Source organism: Vespa velutina, chromosome 2, assembly GCF_912470025.1.
Source record: "Vespa velutina chromosome 2, iVesVel2.1, whole genome shotgun sequence".
NCBI classification, from domain to species: domain Eukaryota; kingdom Metazoa; phylum Arthropoda; class Insecta; order Hymenoptera; family Vespidae; genus Vespa; species Vespa velutina.
In genome coordinates this window covers 3,515,678-3,539,899 of record NC_062189.1, presented here as the reverse complement: position 1 = coordinate 3,539,899, position 24,222 = coordinate 3,515,678, and the positions used below count along the sequence as shown (strand labels likewise).

General features: G+C 27.8%; 2 protein-coding genes across 6 annotated transcripts in view; one reads left to right on the top strand and one right to left on the bottom strand.

Annotated features, from left to right (window-relative positions):
• The window catches only part of LOC124957743 (fasciculation and elongation protein zeta-2), a 15,954-nt gene extending 12,184 nt beyond the window's left edge, over nt 1–3,770 (bottom strand). Inside the window, exons 1-2 of one of the 2 annotated variants that reach the window (XM_047514984.1) lie at nt 3,269–3,770; nt 1–64 (exon numbers count right to left, since the gene is read on the bottom strand). The exon at nt 1–64 is cut by the window's left edge and continues 192 nt beyond it. In XM_047514984.1, the coding sequence (XP_047370940.1) occupies nt 1–64; nt 3,269–3,374 (170 nt within the window). In that variant the 5' untranslated portion in view covers nt 3,375–3,770. Of the gene's footprint in view, nt 65–1,113; nt 1,224–3,268 lie in introns of those variants that run through there. The other variant, XM_047514985.1, reaches the window with a different exon arrangement.
• Nucleotides 3,771–7,751: 3,981 nt separating this feature from the next.
• LOC124957740 (arylalkylamine N-acetyltransferase 1-like) lies at nt 7,752–24,142 on the top strand. 4 transcript variants are annotated; one of them, XM_047514974.1, is made up of 5 exons: nt 18,073–18,130; nt 18,370–18,505; nt 20,201–20,471; nt 23,493–23,706; nt 23,848–24,142. In XM_047514974.1, the coding sequence occupies exons 2-5, from the start codon at nt 18,389–18,391 to the stop codon at nt 24,044–24,046; spliced, it is 801 nt and encodes a 266-aa protein (XP_047370930.1). In that variant the 5' UTR covers nt 18,073–18,130; nt 18,370–18,388; the 3' UTR covers nt 24,047–24,142. The 4 variants fall into 4 exon arrangements, with proteins under 4 accessions (XP_047370931.1, XP_047370928.1, XP_047370930.1 ...); XM_047514973.1 differs by having other exon boundaries at nt 18,097–18,221; XM_047514975.1 differs by lacking the exons at nt 18,073–18,130; nt 18,370–18,505 and adding an exon at nt 7,752–7,905.
• The last annotated feature ends 80 nt before the right edge of the window (nt 24,143–24,222 follow it).

Genomic DNA, 24,222 nt, shown 5'->3' with positions numbered 1-24,222 from the left:
GGTTCCTCGTTTGCATTGCAATTTTCACCGAAATTCGTATCCAAACTGGTATCCAAGAGTTGTTCTGCGAGTGAATAGAAAAAAAAAAAAAAACGAAAGGATTAGAAAAACGATTACACATATATATATACACATATATAAACTTTAATATAAAAATGGCGATTTCGAGAAACGACGGATCGATAAATCGAAATTAACAATACGATTATAATCGAAACTACGATCGTTGATATTACCCGATAAATTTCACCCTATGACGATAATAATTATAATGAATTAATAGATAATTACGTGTGTACAATCTTTGTATGTACATACATTATAAATGTATATTAATCAACACATATTACATATGTATAGTAATCGAACGTGACCCTTTTTCGAGAATCGATCGATTAATCAGAAAGATATATAGAGCTCCGCACGCAAATAACATGTATTTAAAGTGCCGATGTGTTTGTTATTGATTATAAACCGACCGGTCGTCGCTTTTGAAAATTTATCGGACATGGTCGCTCGTCTTTTTATGCATACGTACTCTTACATATACTTTAAAAATAAACAACGTGAATATATACCGAGAAAGAGAGAGAAAAAAAGTATGAAAGAGCTAGTTAGTTAGTTAAAAAGAGAGAGAGAGAGAGAGAGAGAGAGAGAGAGAGAAATGAACGAAGAGTAAGAGCGAGAGAGATAGAGAGACACCAATCGGAGAGAAAAAGAGAGAAAGAAAGAGAAAGAGATAGTAAGAGAGAATAACAGAGAGAGAAAGAGAGAGAGAGAGAGATAGCGAGAGAGAATAAGAGAGATAAACAGAGATACAAAAAGAGAAAAAGAGATGAATCGATCGAACGTTTTCAACGTTAATGAAACGTTCAATTTTCTAGGTAACTCTAAAGTAAAAATTCCGTTCTCGATGGAACTATTTGTGCTACGCCGCTTTCGTGCCGTTTCGTAAACCCGTAGTGCCAAGAGAAAGAGAGGAAAAGAGAGAGAGAGAGAGAGAGAGAGAGAGAGAGAGAGAGAGAGAGAGAGAGAGAGAGAACACTATTCACGAGCAAAACCGGTGGATATTGGACTCCGATTATAGCCATGTACACGCGGCTAAGTACTTACGCATTGTCCCGTCTTACGAAGGTCGCGCACGCATCGTCTCGCGCGGCGATGACGACGACGACAACGCGACAGGGACCTTTTATATCTTCACGCCTTTGTGTATCAATTGTTTATCTTCCTTTATTTTTCTCTATCTATCCATCTATCTATCTATCTATCTATCTAGTTATCTAACTATTTATCTTTATATATTTTTCTCGAATTATCTATCCATTTTATTTTTGTCTCTCTCCATTTCTCTCTCTCTCTCTCTCTCTCTCTCTCTCTCTCTCTCTCTCTCTCTCTCTCTCTCTATCGATTTATCTATCTATCTCGTTCTCTCGTCCTCGTCTTTCTCTATCTTTTTCGACCTCTATCTCTATCTCTCTCTCTCTCTCTCTCTCTCTCTCTCTCTCTCTCTCTCTCTCTCTCTTTCTCATTTTCATCTTTCTCTATATTCTCTTCTTATTTCAAAAATATCCTTCGTGCATGTACAAAACCTTGATATATGTAAATCGAGAAACCGTACGTCGAACAGTCATAACCAAACGTAAGATTCTATATTGGTCTCTGATTGATTCTAACCTAATGTAAGATATATTTATTTTAAATTATCGTCCAATAAAAATTCGATAAGTTATTGTACCTATCCCTTACGTCAGACTTATTCTTTTTCTTTCAGATTTTCTTCTATAAGGAATCAAGTTTTCTATATTACTATATCGTACCAGATCAATAAAAAATCATTATCATTATCATTATCATTATCATTATTATTATTATATCATCGTATGTAAACAGATATCGTTCGCGAATGAACAAACCTCCTCCATCTATTTTTTATTCCTTTTTTTTTTGACTCATTGAGTTACGCTGATGATTCGCTTATGTTAGTAAGTATTTCGTGCCGACGATATATATATATATATATATACATATATATATATATATATATATATATATATATATATATATGAATATAATTAAGAAAACAAATATGTCGTAATAAGAAGGTTCGTCCTTGGAACGGTCGATTACCACCGTCGTCATTCTTTTTTTTTTTGTCTTTCTTTCCTTTTTCCATCCCTTTCGACGAATTTAAAGGCTCGTTCTGCTTGAGTTCTCTCACTCTCTCTCTCTCCCTCTCTCTCTCTCTCTCTCTTTCTCTATTTCTCTCTTTGGAGACTTGAGACTTGGTATATGTACACAATGACGAAACGAAGAAAAAAAAAAGGAAAAGAAAAAGAAAAAGAAAAAGAAATGGAAGGAATGAAGGAAGAACGAACCCCCTTGTGCTTGCTTACGCTCGCTTCGTGATTGGCCGTTTGCGCGTAGCGTGTGCTCGCCCGTTTAATCGATCAATTTTCTTATAACTTTCGTCTCGCCCCATTCCATGTAATAGACTCCAACAATTACGATAATGGATGTTCGTCAATGTGATAACGAAAGAGAGAGAGAGAGAGAGAGATTATTCTAATTGTCCCCGTTATATTAAATTTCCGATAGGTCTCTCAAAGATTTTATTCGTTGTGAAGTTAAGTCGTAAAACTGTTCTTTTTTATTTATTTATTTATTTTTTTTTTTTTATTTAATGTTTGTTTTATTTTCTTTTTTACGTTTCTTTTATCTTCTTGGTTTTCAAGAGAAAAATAAGGTAAAAAGAGGAGAGCCTCTTTCGAATATATCAAATAATATATATACATATATATATATATATATATATATAATCTGCATATCGAAGTAATATGCTGGAAAGTTTGTAGTAGAATCGTCGATGCGATTTATAATTTCTACGCTCTAGTTTCCTCTCTGGTGTTGAAGATTCTCGTCTACGTTCATGCATTCGTTCGTTCGTTCGTTCGTTCGTTTTTAGAACGACGAATCGAACGAACGTGCATGAAAGCGACCGGGGACGGTTCTCGTCTCTTGGAGATTCGTGTCGACGAGTCTACACGAGATTCTCCGAGTCCCCCCAGAGAATGACGCGAGAACGCGTCGCGACGGGAAGGAACATTATCGGAAAGTTTTTGGGATCGTGATCGAAGAAAAGGTTGATAAATTTTCATTATTGATTTTCTTTCCTTTTATTTATATCCATTCCTTTTCTTTTAATCCCCTTTTCTCTCTCTTTCTCTCTCTCTATATATATATATATTTTTTTTTTTGTTTTACGTACCCGTCAAAAGATTCATATTCTTTAAACTGGCTGTTTCCTCCTCCTCGAAGCGCGCAAGGGGTGCCTCGAACTTCAACTCGGCGATCTTGCCCGCCATGTCCCTCATTATTAAGCACGATGAAAATCCAGGAGGGAGGTATCACCGCAGCGAGATTCGAAAAGGCACGGTCGCTGCGGTGCCCCCGAGCCGCTCCTCCTCCTGGAAAACACCTTCTTCCTCTTCTTATTTCTCGATGACGTATAGTCACCACGAAAAAAGGAGGGTTAACGGAGCCAATGAAATGACCAATGTGTAAGACAGAGGGAAAAAGAAAAAGAGAGAGTGAGAGAGAGAGAGAGAGAGAGAGAGAGAGAGAGAAAGAAAGAGAGAAAGAGAGAAAGAGAAAATAGTATTAATGGACGAAATAAGGGCAAAAAAGGAGAGGCACGAGCGCGCGAATATGTCGCGTCAAGGAAGCGTGAAACGACCCATCCGACTCTACGCGAACGACTGACGCAGAGGGCGGTTAGCCGCTTGCTGGTGGGGGAAGATGATCGCTCGTTGTCATGGTAACGGCTGGCTGCGTGCGCCGCGCGCCGTTTTTACGAACCATTCGATTTCGTATATGCGTCAGAGGCCCATGGCAATGAGAAAACCTTTGTTTCTGATTCGAACGAGATTGGAGGCGGGGATTTATGAAATAAAATATGTTTAATTTTTATTTATTACCTTTTCCTATGTCAGTAATATTATATCTAAAATCGATTAAAATCGATTCAAAGTTTATTATGTAAATGGCCGTTCGTCTTTAATGAACGAATGTACCAACAGTACAATATCGATCGATAATTTATCATCGTATCTACTTTATCGACAAGTGCAATTCCAATGTATAAATCGTAGATCGGTATATATATATTTTGAGTGATCTACTTTATTAATGCAGTTTTAAAATGTCGGTAATACAGTTCGATATTAACTTTGTAAAAGAAAATATCGTTTGTTTCGATTATCGATAATCGATCAATTACGTATCCGATTGAGATTCGTAATGGAAAATAACGGAAACCTATGTATATGGTTATGCGGTATGAATAAATTGTATTACATCTTTTTCTTTCTATTTTCTTCTTCTTCATTTCTTTTTCTTTTTCTTTTTCTTTTTTTTTTTTTCTTTTTCCTTTTCATTCGTTTTAAAAATATTAAAGAATGTCGAACAAATTGGACGAGGGAGCAGTTTCATCGAAAATATCGAGGTAGGATTATTACGTGAATTTGTTATATATAACTTGTACGACGGCTTATAATACGACGTGAACGAAAAGGGGTTGTCATTTGAAGTTTATTAGCATAATCGCTCGTCATTCGTAAGTATCACGAAGGATTAATAAAGAGAAGGGCTGGAAAAATACGAGAACATGTCTGCGTGATATCGAAAGCCACACCTTCGATACTTAAAGGCATAAAAAGTAGTATCGTTTTTCAACTTGAATATTCGCTCGCGAAGAACTGCGTAACGATGTCTTACGAGCGATGATACGTTAGACAACCTTGAAGACGCGCGATCCCAGCATAGTTCTTTTTTTTTCTTCCTCTCTCGTTTCTTCTTTTCCTTTCTTTTTTTTTTCTTTCTTTCTTTTTTTTTCTTTTTTTTTTTTTTTTCAAACATTTCATCGCTCGCGACCTATGGCGCAGCTTCCTGAATGAGCATATCTTCATACCTTTTGTCGTCATAGGGTAGGAAAGCAAATGTCAATATACGTCAAACATATTGTAAATTAATCGTGTAATTGTACACGTGAGGACTCGAGATGATTCGTTTTTTACTAGACGACTCCATTGACATGATCAAATACATATACATTAGGTATGTGGGCGAATTGATTTTAATCGGTAAGGTAAAAGAATTAAATGGAGGAAGAAGAAGAGAGAGAAAGAGAAATGGAAAAAAAAAAAAAAGAAAAAACAGAATTGTAAAAATGAGAAATTGTAGTCAGCCTTGGCATCATACTTCTTGTAAATCGTATTGTCAATGTAAGGCAGATTAATCCGGGCCGAGGAGATATAAAGTTGAACCTAGAGCAAGGCAACCATTGGTTTCATTGAACGTTTCAAAGAATGTATTCACAATGTATACATATATATCAAATAAATAGGCTCGTGGTTTCCCTAAGCAACCTTTCGAATGAGTTTACATATTATATAAGAGAGAGAGTCGATGATCCGTCTAACGTTCTACTTTATGTACGATTAAATTCTCCCTTTCTCATTCGCCATATATTCTCCGTACCTTTTATATTCATTTTGCTTTTTCCTTTATTTTTTTTTTTTCCTTTCTTTGTTTCTTTCTTTGCTTTTCTCGTTCTACTACTCCTTCCAATTTTTTCAATAGATTTTTTCTTCTTCTCTATCTTTCTTTTTTCCTCTCTCTCCTTTTTTTTTATTCTTTTTCTTTTCTTTTTTTTTTTTTTTTAAAAATCTACTTATAGATTCTACCTAATGATTAATTATATGCAGTACCACCCGTTCGTGTGAGAACGTACGTTTCTATTACATCAGATTTTTATTTGATTCAAATAAATCAATAATCACACCTTTCGTTCATAACGGTTTACTTTAACGTAAAGAATCGATAGCGAATTCCTTTTGTTATTATTATCAACGAAGTTTAAATCGTAATTATCTCCCGCGTTGTAGATAAATACATACGTATGTATAATGACTTTGAAAGCAGGTGCAATGATTCAGAACATATCATGGAGTTGCCGAGGATGTCGATCCTTTTTTTCCTTTTCCTTTTCCTTTTCCTTTATTTTTTTTTCCTTTTTTTTTTTTTTTTCTTTATTTATTTATCATTATTTCCTTTTCCTTGTTTATTTGTTTCCCTCCCTCTTTTTTTCTCTTGTCGAAGAAAATCGTACGATCGACGGACGATTCGAAAATGGCGAAGCAATGCGAACATGCAAGAAAAGAGAAAAAAGAAAAAAAAAAAAAAAAGTAAAAAACGAGATCGATAAATTTGCATTTGAGCCTCCTTCAACTTCTGATCACGTTAATCCATATTCCTGTATAGATGGAAAAAGATTTTTTTTATCGTTAAATGGAATCGAACAAGGATATGAACGCGTCTTTAATTAATCTTGAGTCTTAGCTCGAGGAAAGGACGAATCAAGATCAATTAGATCGATCGATCGATCGATCGGTTAAATTATCAATAAGGAAATTAAAAAGGAGCAAGGCAATCAGGACATTTTCGATAAAGCTACCGTTCGTTTTCTTCAATTATAAATCCGCAATATACGTTCATTTATATCTTATTAATTTGTCGGATCGATTGTAAATTCAATGGAATCGACGTTAGTGTCGCACTCTCGGTTATTCAATTAAGAAGTTCACATTTATCGAGCGACCTTGTTGAGACTAACTATAAGCAACAAATTACGTTACTTTTAGTCAGTCTCGTTTCCTCGACGATATTATAGATTCTCTCTTTTTTTCTCGTGTTTTTTTTCTTCTTTTTTTCCTCCTCCCCTTCTAAATCTTTATTTTTTTCTTTCTTTATCGAATTTATATCAAAATATTAGAATAACTTATTAAAACTCTCTAATACAATTGTTTTTTCGTGTCTATGAAAAAAAAAAAAAAAAAAAAAAAAAAAAAAAAAAAAAAAAAAAAAGGATATCGAATTCGAGCCGTCGTGGATATCACGCTATCATCGCACGTATAAAACCACAGAACACAGAATGCAAAATACAGATCACCGAGATCACATAACACGAAACACAGAACACAGAACAAGAAACAAGGAAGACGGAAAATAAATAATAGATCACCTAATCTAATGTAATCAATCTCAGAATTTCTTCTTTTTTTTCTCTCTCTCTCTCTCTCTCTTTCTTTTGCATTCGTTTGAAATCTAGCTTGTTTTTATAAATAATATTTTCATAAATAAAAACAGTCCAAACTTTCAGTCAATTGTTAATCAAAAAAATTATACAATAATTTCATTTTCGATTGGACAAAAGTGATTTAGAATATTAGAGAAATTACAAATCTACGAGGTATATGATATGATATGATAAAGTATTGTAAAATAGTTAAGTGTGATATGATAAAATGGGATCAAAATAAAATTTTTACAAATAACGTGTTACACGTGTAAACAATAAGGAAATATTATAAAGTCCAAATTAGATTGCTGATTCACAAATGTAGTTGCATTTAGATTTAGATCCCACGTCACCAGTGACGAAAACGTACGAAGCCTATTATTAGTGGGAGATCACGCTTCCTAATTAGATGCAATAGAAAAATAAATGAAAGACCCCCTTTTTCATCATTTTTATATATATATATATATATATAATATAGATATTATGGATATAAGTATATATCTATATGTATATATTTAGATACTCTCGACGAAGGGATATTACGCGACCGGATAGTAATGACCCTCCCTACCAATGCGATCTTCCTTATATTTGCAGTCCGTAGCTAGCCATAGACTAAAGGGGACACGATCCAACGTAACGTGATAGAGAAACAACTGATAAGTCGATCATCTTATTTTTTTTTCTTTTCTATTTATCACTATACTTTTTATTTTGTTCTCACTCCTTTTGTGTCTATCAGTTCTCGATAGGACGTAATTTAGGTGAGTGTAATATCAATTGTGCGTGAAAATTATTTTATAATTTATATATATATATATATATATATATATATATATATATATGGTAAAAGCTTTTTTTTTTTTTTCTTTTTGAAATTATTAATACTCTTAATACACTTTTTAAATAGTTTATTTCTTTTTATATACTTTATATATCAGTTCCTCGATATAACTCGATATAAGTAATATATAGGCGTATGTATTATTATCTAATATTATTTATTGATGATTTTTTTTTTTTTAATTTATGATACCGAAATATCTCAAAAATGATGCATTTTTGAAAAGAAAGGAATAGAATCATAACGAAAGTCATTTCGTTTTGAAGGGCAAATGTAAAAGCATAATTTATTTTTAATTCTGTAAATATGTTAATAATCATTTGGGCCGTTTTTTCTTTTTTTATTTAAAAGAAGTGATACTTAAAGTCCATTTATTTTTGTATCAAGATATTCAAGGGTTTATCGTTTGAACTAACTAAAAAAGTATTCGTTAAGGTAAATAAATTCTTTCAATATATTTCAAATTAATAAATAACATGTTTAATTTTATTATCTGACAATAATTAGTATTATTATTGAAGATGCTTTTTTTTAAGCTACAATTGAACTTACACCACTTTCAATAATAATATATTTAAAAAAGCATGAATAATATTTAATTAAAAAATTATATTTTAATTGATGTAGTTTTCTCTGCAATATAATTAATTGATATAAAAATAATGACAATTAAAATGAAGACATTTAAAATCTACTATATTGAGAAATATTTTTGAGGATGTTATAAAAAAAGAAATAAGATTTATAATGAAACAATTATTAAACGATAATATCAAATTTTTCTATAAGTTAACATCTTTTAAATAAAGAAGTATAAAACGAATCATTTTGTAACTAAAATCAGAAAAATGAAATATCTTATCATTTCACTTGAACGATAACGTAGTTATTCTACTTATTATCAAACATCGTTCTAAATAAAGAACGAATACGTTCAAATAAGATGGAGTTGGATTAATAAGATCGAAATAAGATTAGAAAGGATTTAATAGAATCGTGTAAGGATAGAACAGAACCAAATAATATTGAAAAGAATTTAATAGGACTGAATAAGGATAGAACAGAATCAAATTGAATAATATTGAATATGACCGAATAAGATCGGATCGAATTGGGTCGGATTGGATCGATTTGGTTTAAGTCTAAATTATGTATAGAGGGTTGCATATAGTATCTTGTTCAAATACATATATATGTATATACTTGTACGTGTTTTTTATTTAATTAAATATTTCTAATACCGCCTTTTTATAAGTTCGTCTTTCTTTTTCTTTTTTATATCTCTTTTTACTATATTTTACGATTGAATTTATAATATATACATATACATACACACACATATATTATATAGATAAAAAGAAATATATATAAATATATTATAACATAAATTATATAACATAAATGTATGTACATGTATATTTTAAAATGCGTACTTAAAAAATTATTAAATTATTAAGCATAAATTACTGAAAAATCTTTAAACGATATCCTTGGATCGACCTTTAAATGTAAATCGTATATGAATTCTAAGTTCTATCGTATTGTCCGTTTTTAAAATTGGATTATCGTATATTCGCGATAAATTATCCTCCACGGTACATGGTAATTATTATCAAACGGTGATATCAGTAAGCTGATATATTGCGTGCTTTGTTTTCCTGACAAATAAAAGAAAATAAGAAATCGTGGATTTAATTAAAAATCGTGAATTTATTTAAAAAATAATTCGATCATAATTATTTATAATAATCACGATATACATAATTCGATTGACTTTTTATAAAGTTTCTTATTCTTTTTTTTTTCCATTAATTTACTAATCTCATAATATAATTGATGATACAATTTTTTTACAAACATTATTGTTCATACATTTTCTGTATCATTGATATTAACTAAATAAAGAGAAAGAGAGAGAAAGAGAGAGAGAGATAAATGGTAAAGATATCTAAAACTCAAACTTACGTAAATATAAATATAAATCAAACATATTAAGATCGTTCAAATAACATTTATCACAAAGCATTATTATTATCTCATTGTTATCATAGCGGTTACATTAACGAAACTTTTGTGCAATTTTCTCGAGTTAACCTTCTAAAAGTATATTTTTCTTTCGTCTTTAAGAAAAATTACATAATGTAACAATCATGATACAAGTTATATTTAATACAATTATAGTTAGTACATTTATATTTTTTAGAAGGGCATGAAATAAGGAATAATTTTATGGAGAAAATTGAAAGAAAATTGAAAAAATTAAAACATGCGAGTATGTCTTTTTTTTCTTTATTTCTTTCTTTTTTTTTTTTTTCTCTTTTGAAGTTACACAAAGTTGTAGAAATTTAATAGATAATAAAAAAACAAGTGCACGATATTAAGTACAATTAATAGTTGGATTAACGTTAAGCTTAAGATTTAAAGTAAAACGAATAATTATTTTTTGATGGAGAAAAAAAAATAGAAAAAAAAAAGAGAGAGAGAAAACATTAAAACAAATACACAAGGAGGTGACATTCAAAGTTACATATAAAGTTGTAGAGATATAATGAATATAAAAGTATTGTTTAAAAACAATTGTTTAAGAATAAGAAATAAAAAACGCAAAAACCAAAAAAACAAAAAAAAAGAGAAAGAAAAAAAAAATAAATAGATTGAAACAATTACGTTTTATAACGTTTTATAGTCGTATGCCGGAAAGCTTATAATTAAGTTTAATTCGTGGTTCGATTATGAAAACTGGCTCTTTCTGTTTTGCACGAATCGTGAAATTTCCACGGAGAATAACAACGAACACATGTGTCGGCCGTGCTCTCTCAACCATTAGAACTCTTTTTGTTTCAACAAACGCACGGAACCGTAGATAACCATTGTCTACGACGATAACAGCATCGAATTATATTTAATTTTAACGCTGGATCAATTAGCTCTTTTTTTCTTTTTCTCTTTCCTCTTTTTATTTTTTTTTTCCTCTTCCTTCTTCGCCTTTTTTTTCCCTTGTATTTTTTCTCTTTTTCTTTTTTTTTCTCTCTTTTTTTTTTTTTTCCTTTATATTCTCATTACCATCGATTATCGCATCCATTACATCAATAAAAATTCTAATCGTACGAGCCTTTATAACCGTTACACTATAAAGTGTATTAGTCGAGTTTATCGCTTACACATCAACAACGTACGGATAAGCGAAGTTAAATTCATGTAAAACGATACGGGAGTTGTTAAACTAATGAGAAATTAATTGTTAAAGAATGATGAGGAAAAGAAAGAAATAAAAAATCACCAACAAATAAAAAGTGAAAAAGAAAAGAATGGTACGATTAAATAGGGAATGATTTGAAAAGACGTTTATTTGTGTTTAAGTGTATAAATTATGATTTAAAATGATTAATTTGTAAATTAAAAAAGTAAATATTTTCAATTGAATAAATATATGTATTTTATATGAAAAATATTCTTACATCGAACAATATTACAAATGTAATTGAAAAACGTTGACATTTACAAATGAGCGAGCATTCGTTCTAATGTCAATTCTTTTTTCCTTCTTTTCTTCTCTAACATTTGTCAAACTCTTACATAAATCTGACATAACTCTGAGTTGTTAAAATTTGTCTTTTCTTTTTTTTTTTTTTTTAATATCTTTAATAAATTTACTTCATTGCGCATTTAATTTTTTTCATTCTTTTTTCTCTCTCTTTTTCCTTTCAATTCTAAACAGTAATTTTTTTAATCGCAGATAGATGTGTATATTTTATTTTGTATATTACGAATTTAAATTGTTCTCAAAAAAAAAAAAAGGGAACATGTATTTGCTTTGATATTCTTAAAATAACTCGTATGATTTAAATATTCCTTGAAAATTAATGATATTACAAATGTGCATGAAAAAAAAAAAAAAAAAATTCTTGACGACTATCCAATTAAATTTTTCTTCCTTTTTATTTATTCTTTACTTTTACTGTAATAAATTATATAATTTTTAAGTAAACTAATATATTCAATGTAAAATAATTGATGAAAAGTAAATTTGAAGTTTACGTTTAATTTCATGTAACATTTCATGTGGATCACCCTATACAATGATATAATATTTATCATTCCAAAATTATTGATTTTTCATAATAAATTAAGAAATAATTAATAAGTTAATCTTAACGAAAGTTAATCTTTACAACGCCTCATGTGAACCATCCTATACATCGATTTATTATTCGAAAAAAAGGAAGAAAAAAAAGGAAAAAAAAAAAAGGAAAAAGAAAAAAAAATAGAAAGAAAAAAAAACAAATGTCTTTGATATTCTCAGAAAACGTTCGTATAGTTTGAATATTCTTAGAAAAATCTTTGAAAAATGTTACGAGTAAAATTACAAGTAATAAAAATCTTATCGATCATGCCCATTTAATGTCTTTATCATCTGTTTATATATACTTTAACATTACTACACGTAAATTATATATAGTATATAATAACGTAAATTATATATTATCTTAGATTAGCTGTCTAGATAATTCTCGAATATCATTAACAATAGAAATTTATAATTATTATAATTTAGTAATCATATAAATAATCCATGTCCTTAATTCTTTTATTAAAATTTACAAAGAGTTGTAATAAAAGAAGAAGAAGAAAAAGAAGAAGAAGAAGACGAAGAAGAAGAAGAAGAAAATAAAGAGGGAAGAAAAAAAAAAATTGAAGAAAGAATTATCCGACTTATCGATTGGTAGGTGTACGTAATTATTTAAATTTAAAAGCAGATATTGAGGAGGAAAGGAAGGGGGAAAAAAAAAGAAAAAAAAAAAAAAAAAAAAAAAGAGAGGAAACAGTATTAGATTTATCGACAAGAAGCGGAATATGAAAATTAAAGAGGTGTGTTTCTACGTAACGTGCCGGTTCGTTTCGAGATACATTATTAGGCTTTAGAACGTGGAGGTGTGTGCACTTCTTTAGATTCATGTTGTCGCATAATAAAATTGTACGTGTAAGATTATTAACGATTTCAAGGCATGGCATTGGGTTCAACGATAATTAATACATTTATATTATATGTCAGTTAATAGATTCATTGCGTGCAACACGTTACGTTCGCAGGTCTCAAGGAGATCAGGATTACTTTGGACTTGTCATCATTTATTTTTTTTATTTTGTCTCATCTAGTCTCGTCTTCTTTTTTCATCTTCCCTTCTTGTAGTCTCTTTTATACGTCGTCTTTAGATCATTTCACACCTTTAACGATTGATCAAAAGCCAAATCGAGAAATAATTGATCGTATTACCATTATAATCGACCAACATATAATTGAGATGTAAATAAATCTAAATCTAAATCAACAAATTTATATATATATATATATATATATTATCAGTTTATTTTATACTGATAATTATGTCAATTAAATAGAAAATTATATAAATAAAATTGTGAGACAATTAATTCTTAAAAGTGATATGGCGAATATGCTATATTATATTAATTTTCATTCTTATTATATTATAAATTAATATGAAATAATAATAATGTGACATTAGTATTTATTACAAATTAAACATTATTTTATACAAATAATACGAAAAAAGACAAAGAGAGAAGAAATAAAAAAAAAAAAAAAAAAAAAAAAGAGGAAGAGGAAGAAGAAAAGGAAGAGATAAAAAATGATATCAATCTCGGTGTAACAAAAATATCATCGAATTATATATAATTTATCGTATAGTGAAATAACGATTCGTGTGAAACGAATACTTAAGATGAGGTAAATTATGGGCAAGATGAAAAAGATTCTACGACAGATAATGATCAATTTAAAGATAAAAAATTAAATAAAACCAATTATACGATCGATCGTTGCCTCGGCGTCGTCCTAACATCAATTTATACATTGATTACCTTGTATGCTCTTGACGCAAAAAAAAAAGAAAAAAAAAAAAAAGAAAAGAAAAAAAGAAAAAGAAAAAGAACTAAAGGAGAAAATAGGATTCGATCGAAACAGCGAGCCTCCGTCGCACCTTAATGAAGGATCGATACGATCGAACGGCTCTCGATCAACACCTGTAATCTTCAATCACGCTGAACACGTCGAATGATTCGTGATACTGCTTGTTATTATTCTTTTCGTCTTCTCTTTTTTTTTCTGCTTCTTCTTCTCCTTTTTTACTTTTTTTTTTTTTTTTTTTTTTTTTTTTTTCCTTCATTATCCGCGACATCACAGACATCTGTTTGTTATATTCGCCAGGCTAATTTACGATTTTAATGACTTTTCCGTTTTATTCTTCCAAGATTTTACAATTAGTCTGTCACATTATTACAACGTTACATATTCGTGTATTTGCTGATGTGTGTTTGCTGATGAAGAATTTTGACACTAATGATAATCATGATCAACCATGCTGTTCAAGATATCATCGACACACACATATATATATATATATATATATATATATATATATATATATCTTAGTCCAGAATTAATCGGTGTATATATATATATATATATACAGACATATGAAACAATTCGGTGACAATTATGTATTGACAATGTTTTATGTAATGGATAACGAACGTTAATCCACTTTTTGTAGAAAAAAATATGTTTTGCTCGTTCGTCAAAATTCTCTTTTCTCTTTTCCTCTTTTTCTTCTTCTTCTTTTATACTTTTTTAACAGTTCTTTTTTTGTTTTTTTCTCTTTTAAGTACGCATTCGTACCGAATTATAGCGGTACGATCAAATCGATTAGATAAATATATTTTACAAATATTTGCAATTCTAACAAGATTTATTACAGATCGTTAGTTTCTTTTTTTTTTGTTTTGTAGATTATATAAACATTATATAAATCGTATCACAAAGATATAAAGATAGGAATAATCACATGTACATTAATTAAAATCTTTTTAGATATATAATAATAAGATTGACGCTTACTCGTTAAATACGTAAACTAAGTTATTTATGAAAAGGAATCATGTTCTATAAGACAATGTTTTTTTTTTCACTCATTCTTATCTTTTCCTTTTTTCCACCCCAGGTTCCAGGTCGTACCAGGATCGCAAACTCACGTTGAGTAATACTGAAATATGAGTCGCATGAGTTAACTTGGAGAGATTTAAAAAAAAATGTGGAAACCTGTTGGTTGAAAGAAAGACAAAGAAGTATATCTATATCCTTAATATACATATATATATATATATATATATATATATATATATATATCCATATATATTACATTGTTTATATATATATCACATTTATTAATCGATTCTGCTTGATGACCCTTCGCATTTGATAAAGTTTTCATTTCGTTCAAAGATTATAATATATACTTATATGACCTTGATCTATGCGATTACTTGAGATCTTTGGCGTTGATCCAAAGAATAAAAAGGAAAGAAACAATAGTTGTCGAGGTCAAAGGAGATTCACTCCGGTATCGTATCCTGTTCAATCAATAGATATAGATTAATGACAATATAAACGAATAGTAATCCATTGATTATTTGATTTATCGAAGGTCGATAATTATCAGATAGATATTAATGATCCAATCGAATTCCGAACGAAGAATCGGAACCTTTGACCTTCGTCAAGAAGGAAATAAAAGCCGATCGTTTCAAAGATTTTGATCGATGAAATTTTGTTTATTAAAAAAAAATAAAAAAAAAAAAAAAAAGAAAAGAAAATTAAAATAAAATAAAAGAAAATAAAATAAAATCTTATTAGTAAAATCCTTTCGATTGTTTTATATAGTTATTTCAATGAAACGTTACGTAATGTTAGATATTAGGTAAACGACCAACCATAACGAGCAACAACCTTCCACCTTCAAATCCGGTTTAAACCTATGACACACCTTGCTCCACATTAGACATTATATATATTCGCGCGTTCCTTTTGGTTAGAAGCCGAGAACAATAAACATTTAGTTCGAGGGTCCGGTTTGGATTCAAAGAAACTTTGAATTTCATTTGAATAATGATTTTATTTAGAATTTGTCATTCAAATGAACATTCTTTTCTAGTCATTTATTTTCGATGATATGATGTATAATATTTTTATCATGAATCATTGACTGTAGATAAAACAAAAAAAAAAAAAAGAAAAAGAGAAGAAAAGAAAGAAAGAGAGATACATATTTGATAGAAGAAACATATTTGGAAAGTGGAATTTGTTTTTTTTCTTTTTTATGATTAATTACGTATTATTTTTATTATAAATGTATCAATCGACTTTTGCTTAACTCTGATATAAAACTAACAAAGAAATATACCTATTTATATGTATTATATATATATATGTATGTAGATACTGAGCTGATTGAAAGTGTCCAGATTGGCAAAAATATCGTCAGGTGATGTTACAAATTAATTAATATTTTTTCATTCTTTTTTCTTTTTTCTCTTCGAAACTTCTAAAACAATTTTATTTTCGTTTCTTTCTTTCTTTCATATTGCGATAAAGTTCATAGGAATTTCGTTTTGCGATTAGGAAAATAAAATTAGCTTAAAAAATTTCAAGAAAGGATAATTGATTTTTAACATCACCTTTGTCCTAAGATTTCTTTTTTTTTTTTAAATCTCTCCTAGGAATTATATAATATATTTTTATATTTATATTATATATATATACATATGATATTTTACGATACATATTATATTAAACATTTGTTTACATATCATATTTATTTATAGATAATACGTAAATGTAGAACGAGAGGTAATAGTTAGCATAATTTCTTGTCTTTGAAAATTCCAAAACATGGATCTACGAATGATCGACAAAGTCGTTTGATCTTCGTTCGTTTGTATAAACCTTCGCAAATAGAATTCCACATTTTTCTTTTTTTTTTTTTTTATCAATATCAAAGATTATTCAAGATCAAAGCATTCACGAGATAGGTTATATGTCTTCCATTGAAAATAATTCCTCTTACGTGAACGTAAAGGTTGTATGATAGTTTTCAAACGGATACGCCCATCAAAGACAATCTTTTTCAAGGTATATACCTATATAATGTATATATGTACTATAGCCATGAAATCCATGTCAATATTAAAATTACTAGATAATTAGAAATTTTTTATTATTATTTTTACATATTCATTACGTACGATGTAAATGTAACGAATAAGAATCCTTATAAGTTGAATCACTCAATGAAATTCTTTGATCTCAAACAATCTTACGAATGTATATATATATATATGTGTGTGTGTGTCTTTGTACATACTTAACTTATTACGATATTTCGTTCTTATATATTTATGATTTTTATGAGCCTTTTTTTAAAATACAAAACTGTTTGTTAGATCATTCATTTATAATAGTCGATACTGAATTATTACAAAGGATATTTCTTTGCGTTAATGTAAATTTCTGGAATAATCATTTCTCTTTGAAAGTGTACGAAACGAATGATACATAAATATCTAGATACATACAAAAGTATACATAAATTTTTATGTACAAATATATAATTTGTATATATATATATATATATATATATATCTACTTATACATAAATACATTTACATTTATACGAACCATAAATATTTAGAGATATATATGTACATTTAAATTTATGTTTATGCATGTCTCTATGTGTATACATATAAATTAGATGCGTCTAATGGCCTTTAAACTTAAAATGAAATAAATTAAAATCTTGAGAATATATTGTCATGAAAAAAAAAAAAGAAAAAAAAAAAGAAAGAAAGAAAGAAAAGAAAATACTTTAAGACATTGCAACCTTGACCTCGTAACAACTTTCCTACAGACACACCGCACCTACTTTATCGCAAATTCTTTCAAAAAGTAAGATTGTTCCAAACTGATCTTCGTTCTATCGATTGAGAATTTTATCATTCTTTCATTGAACATTATAATCTATCTATATATCTATCTATTTATCTAACATATTTAGCTTATCCATATAAACATCTTTACATATCATAATGCAAATGACATTGGCACGGATCTCGATCGACTATCCTAAACTGCATTCATATTTCCGTATTTGTCCCTGAACCTGTAAGAACAGCTTGTGTGCCATTCGTTACCGAGCGTCTATATAAGAACGGAGGACGTCCTATTGCAAAGCGCAGTGTTAGATTACCACCTCGACGTTGTCGACGCAATACAACGAGCATATCGAGTAGTTGATTTAGTCAAGAAAAAAAAAGACATCTACCATTCGTTTATATCATTTATTTCGATTATAGATTCTATCGTTAATTAGTTATCGCGTGAATATAATATATTTACGTATTATATTACATTATATACAAATATACATACACACACACACACACACACACACATATATATATATATATATATATAAATAAATTTATTGTTTGTTTACGGATTTGTTCGGTGATCGATAATAAAAAGAATCAAAAGTTCATTGATCATGGAGACCATTTTGGCGAATAAGTTGTCACCTACCGCTCGAATTGGAGATACTAACATCGAGCAGAAGGGAAAAACAAATTTTGTTAAAGATACTAAGAAAATGACGAGATATACGGTAAGGTGATAAAACAAAACGTTTATATTTAGAATTATTTATTCTATCTTTTACATAAAATGTTTGACTAGTAATAAAAGAGAAAGGTAAGACGACGATAATGGTTCGTATTGAACATATCGATGTGTATACAAAGATGTACATACATAATGTATATATCAATAATAATTGATCTATCTAATCTTCATTAAAAAAAAAAAAACAAAAAAAAAAAAAAAAAAAAAAAAAAAAAAAAAACAAAAAAAAACAAAAAAGATTCGATCTAATATTCTTAACAAACGGATTTATTTATTGTAAACGATTATTATTGATAATCGATTACGGCATCGATCGGAACACGTAATCATTTATCTCATCCTATTTTTTCCTCCTCGAATACAATTTAGTAGTCAATCGTGTATTTAGTAATTAATCATGAACGTTATTTTCTATTTTATTAAGTATCAATAATTATGTTTTATTTTTTAAGCGATTATCTTCTCTCAAGGGTATACATTAATGACATAATAATAATCGTTAATTTCCTCATCAATTCAAAAAGAACAAAAATTGTCATTTGTTATTCTTGAAAAGTGATTTTTTTCAAGCCCATTTAATAGTTTAAACGATCAAACAGAATAGTCCAAATTAGAAACGTAAAAATAAACAAATAGTTAGATAAGTAAATAAATAGATAGATCGATAGATAGAATGGATACGAGGGATAAAACAAGATTTTCTCTCTTTTTTTTTTCTTTTTTAAAGATGATAAACGATATGAAATACATTTTAATGTTACTTACAATTCCATGATATATCGTTAATAAAAAGAAAAAAATTAGATCAATGATGATCTAGTTTTATCTAGATGCCGTTGACCGGGCAACGAGCGATCTAGAGATAACGAGTCGAATGAGAAACAAAGAGGAACTCGCTAGCAAAACGATCGTGCTAATTTCACGATATCAACTGTTGCATGTGAAAACACGCTAATTGGATTCTTCGAACAAAAACAAGCTAAAAAGATGACGAAGACGATGACTCTTGCGTTTATTTGCGAAAGAATTGCATTTGTATGAATGCACATATGATATATAACAATGTATATGTATTGGATTGGCCAATAAATAATGTGTTGGAATGTTCAATGAAAATTTATTTAGTGTTATTTATTTAGATATAAAATATTGAACATTCCGACATTAATATATTGTTCAATTCGATTATACTATAATATATGTATAATACATGTTCCTATATGTTTTTAATAGTATGTTATATTTAAGTCTTTGCAAAAAGTAAATAAATGTATACTATTATATATAAATAATATTTTATATATATATATATATATATATATATATACATTTTTTTTTAAATATATTATTATATCATATTATTATATATTATTGTATCATATTTTTAGTATTTTTATTTATATCTAAATATATAAACAATATATATATATATTATATTATATTAACAATATATCATATATTACATTTAATTTATTATTTAGATATAAAATATTGTAAAATTATGTCGGTATTAATAATTATTGATCGATCCAATATATATGAGTTTAATTGAATTGGAAAAAAAAAGGAAAAAAAAAAATAAGAAATATTATCAGCCGTATCGGGGAACTGAACGTTTATCTTTTATTAAGTTAAAGCATGAATACAGCGACGATCTCTTTATTATTATTGTTTTCAGTTGGCGGATTCCGCCGATTCCGTGATCAACGCCGCTATGGATTATCACATTGAAATTATAACAAGGGACGACAAGCACAGGGTATTGAAATTTCTCAGGAGATTTTTCTTCCGAGACGAACCTCTTAATCAAAATATCGCTCTTATACCGGAAGGAGAAAATAGCACGTGTCTCGAATTGGAAGACTATTGTAGTAAATCTTCCCTTGAAAACAATCTAAGTTTAATGGCTGTATCATCAACCGGTGCCATCATTGGCGTTTTATTAAATGGTGAGTTTATTAGCTTCTTCGTCGAATCATCATAACACACACACACACACACACACACACACACACACACACACACATTGAGTGCACAGGCGCATATATATATATATATATATATATATATATATATATATGAAGCAATATAAGAAACAGAAAGAGAGATAAAGATACGTATATATATATATATGTTTTATATATATATATATATATATATATATATATATATATATATATAAAACATTTCGTCTTATGGAAAACATGTAACAGTGTTAACCAATCGGTAGATAATAACGCTTCTAAAAAACATATTATTAAGATAAAACAGATCATATAACACGTTATTAAATTTATGCAACTCAAATATTATTTTTCGATATATTCAATGACATAAAGATCGAATTGCTCTTATATACATATATATATATATATATATATATATATATATATATATATAAAATTGTTAATAGAATATTAGTTTACTAATAAATAATAAGTAATGAGTCTGAATGAACAAAAAAAAAGGGAAAAGAAAAAAACTGTAATTCAGATTATATAATCGGATAACGTGTATAATGTGTTATTAAATGTATGTAAATATTAATTCTAATCTATAACCGCCCAACGCATCTTTCCTTATTTCTCTCATATACGAATAGAATTTTTAACGGGACATTGATTTACTAATGTACAAAGAATAAAAATAAATCTAAATAGCACATTGAATATAATGAAGATTACGCTAGATCGCTTAATACGTTATTTGAAGTTGATTCGTATATATAATAAATGAAACATCGATTAGAAAATTATATATATATATATATATTATTATTAATAATAATTGTATATAATTATATATATAATTACGTTATATACGAGCGAAATTTTTAACAAGATTTAATTTAATAATTAGTAAAGGCAGAAACGATTATAAAAATAAATAAAAAAATAAATAAGTAAATATAATAATAAATAAATTAATTAGCTAATAGGAAAATAGGAATGAGTTTAAACAATAAATAAAATATAATATATTACACATGTTTAATAATATACTGATTCATATTATATCAGATCATTTTGATATATCATAAAAATGACCAAACTTAACAATGTTGAGAGTCATTTAGAAATATTCATATAAATGTATCTTTTAAATATAAAATTTACAAACGAAGAAAAAGATTATATTTAATTTAGAAAGAAATTTTAAGCATTGTTTTTTTTTTAAATATTTTTATTAAAAATATCATTAGCCAATTGTTAGAATAATTATTATTTCTTATAAATTCTTCCTTATCTCTCTCTTTCTCTTTTTGTAACAGTTTTAATAGCTCTAATTATTATTTTTTTCTTTCTTTTTTTTTTTTCTTTTTTATTGATATCCAATACATCCTAAAAATTTAACATTCAAACGAGCAAAAAATAAATAAAATATAATGAATACATATATATATATATATATATATATATATATATATATATATTAGATAACATAATATACTGTTAAAAGTTAATTATTACATACATTAAAATAACATAATTATTATTAATAAATTATGATTAACAAATTATTCTTATATAAAATTAGAATTTTCAATAAGATATAACGAATTAATAAGAACATAGGAATGAATCTGAACAATAAATTTTTAAAAATAAGAAAAGTATATATATATATATATATATATATATATATATATATATATATATATTATATGAAAATATATAATGATCGTATTAATGTCGTACAAAGTTAATTTTTACATGTATTCAATAGCACATATTGACTGGCAAATTGTTCTATACATTATCTTCGATAGAATATAATTAATAAAAATGTATAATCAAAAAAAAAAAAAGAAAAAAAAAAAGAATGAAAAAAATGGAAAAGAAAAAAAATGAAAAATAACAAATATAATATAATCAAGATAGGATCCCATAATATGCCATTATACACATGTTATTCAAAGTTAATTCCCATATACATTCAATAACAGACCGATTAGCAAATCATTCTAATACATGATTAGAATCTTCAACGTCACAAACGTCGAAGATAATGGCATGAGATGTACGGCATTGGAAATAATGATTAACGTCCATTTCTAATACAATGAGATTCTAATACAGTTAAGCATCAGCGCTAAACGTTCCTCGCCATTTTTGAGATCAATATGCGTTTGTTCTTTAGTATAGATTCGCGTGTTCAAGACTCGATGACTAATTAACGATCACTCTTATCTTGATGCACGAATAATAGTCGTTTACACACATGAATATATTACACACAAATACAGATAGACACATACATAAATATATATACTTATACACATATGTATAATAAACTACGAATGTTACTTATCGAGAAATACTCCATAATTTATAAATATTTAAATGAGTACCGATAATAGTAGAGAGAATAAAAGAAGAGAGAGAGAGAGAGAGAGAGAAAGAAAGAAGAAAATGTATTTCAATGACGCAGCGGAGATACTATGAATAATGATACACTTTATCATAGAGAAGGGATCTCTTAAACCGTTATCTTACATTCAACCTGTCGTATTTCTTTATGTCCGTTAATATAATAGTTCTTACAATGTAAACTCTAAGAGGATAAAGTTAATCATTGAAAGTAACTTTGACAAATACATTGCATCAAAATCTAATGTTATTATCTACTTTGTAATGTGTTTGCGTTTATGTTTATATATAGAATATCACTCAAAAGTCATGGATCAAACATTATTATTAAAAATGATCTTCCCTATCATCTCTTTTTGTTTTATCAACGATTTTTAGAAGATCCTACGTTTATGAATATATTATTTATTTATTTATTTATTTATTCATGTATATTTTGCACATATATCATAAAGAATATAATAGTATCATATTTATCATGTAACACACACACATGCACACAAAAGTGTAACAAAAGACTGTAACAAAGAGATAAACGATAAAGTTATCTATGAATTGTCAGGAAAAAAAAAAAAACTTGATACGTTTTATTTTTTACAGGAAAATTAGAGCCATGCGAGGAAGACGAACCAGATTATATAGAAAACTGTGAAAATCTTAAATTTAGAAAGATATTAAGGTTTTTGCATTATATGGATAAGAGTGTGAACGTTGGGAAATTTCAAGATCAAAATATATTAGAAATAAGAATAATCTCTGTTGATACTAATTGGAGAGGCAAAGGTATTGCCAAAGCACTTATTGAAAAAACAATGTGAGTATATAATTAATAAGAAAATAAATTAATTAATTAAAAATAAATTAGACATATAGAAATCTCTCAATAATTTTTCTTTTTTCCTTTTGCTACTATCGAATGTAAATTTTATTTATTTTTTTTCTTTTCCTTTTTCAGAGAGATCGCTAAGGAACATAATTTTCAAGCGATACGTGTTGATTGTACATCCATGTTCTCTGGAAAATTATGCGAACGACTTGGTTTTGAAGCAATATATCAAGTGAAATATTCCGATTATGTTGACGAAAATGGTAAACCTATTTTTACACCTGCTCCTCCACATATGGCTGCTAATTCATATATCAAAAGATTATAAAATAATCGTTTGTAATCAATGATTATGAAAAGAATAATTAATGTAATGTTAAGTAAGAGAAAAAAGAAAGCAACAATTGAGAGAAAGAGAAAGAAAGAGAGAAAAAGATGCGTCTTTGAATATTTTAAATCCAAACGAAAATTATAAATATCAATTTAATATGATTTTTATCAAAT

Coding starts and splice junctions, on each gene's coding strand:
- LOC124957740 (XM_047514972.1), top strand. CDS start 18,389: ATGGAGACCATTTTGGCGAATAAGTTGTCACCTACCGCTCGAATTGGA. Junction 18,506..20,200: donor AGAAAATGACGAGATATACG/GTAAGGTGATAA, acceptor TATTGTTTTCAG/TTGGCGGATTCCGCCGATTC. Junction 23,707..23,847: donor GCACTTATTGAAAAAACAAT/GTGAGTATATAA, acceptor TTCCTTTTTCAG/AGAGATCGCTAAGGAACATA.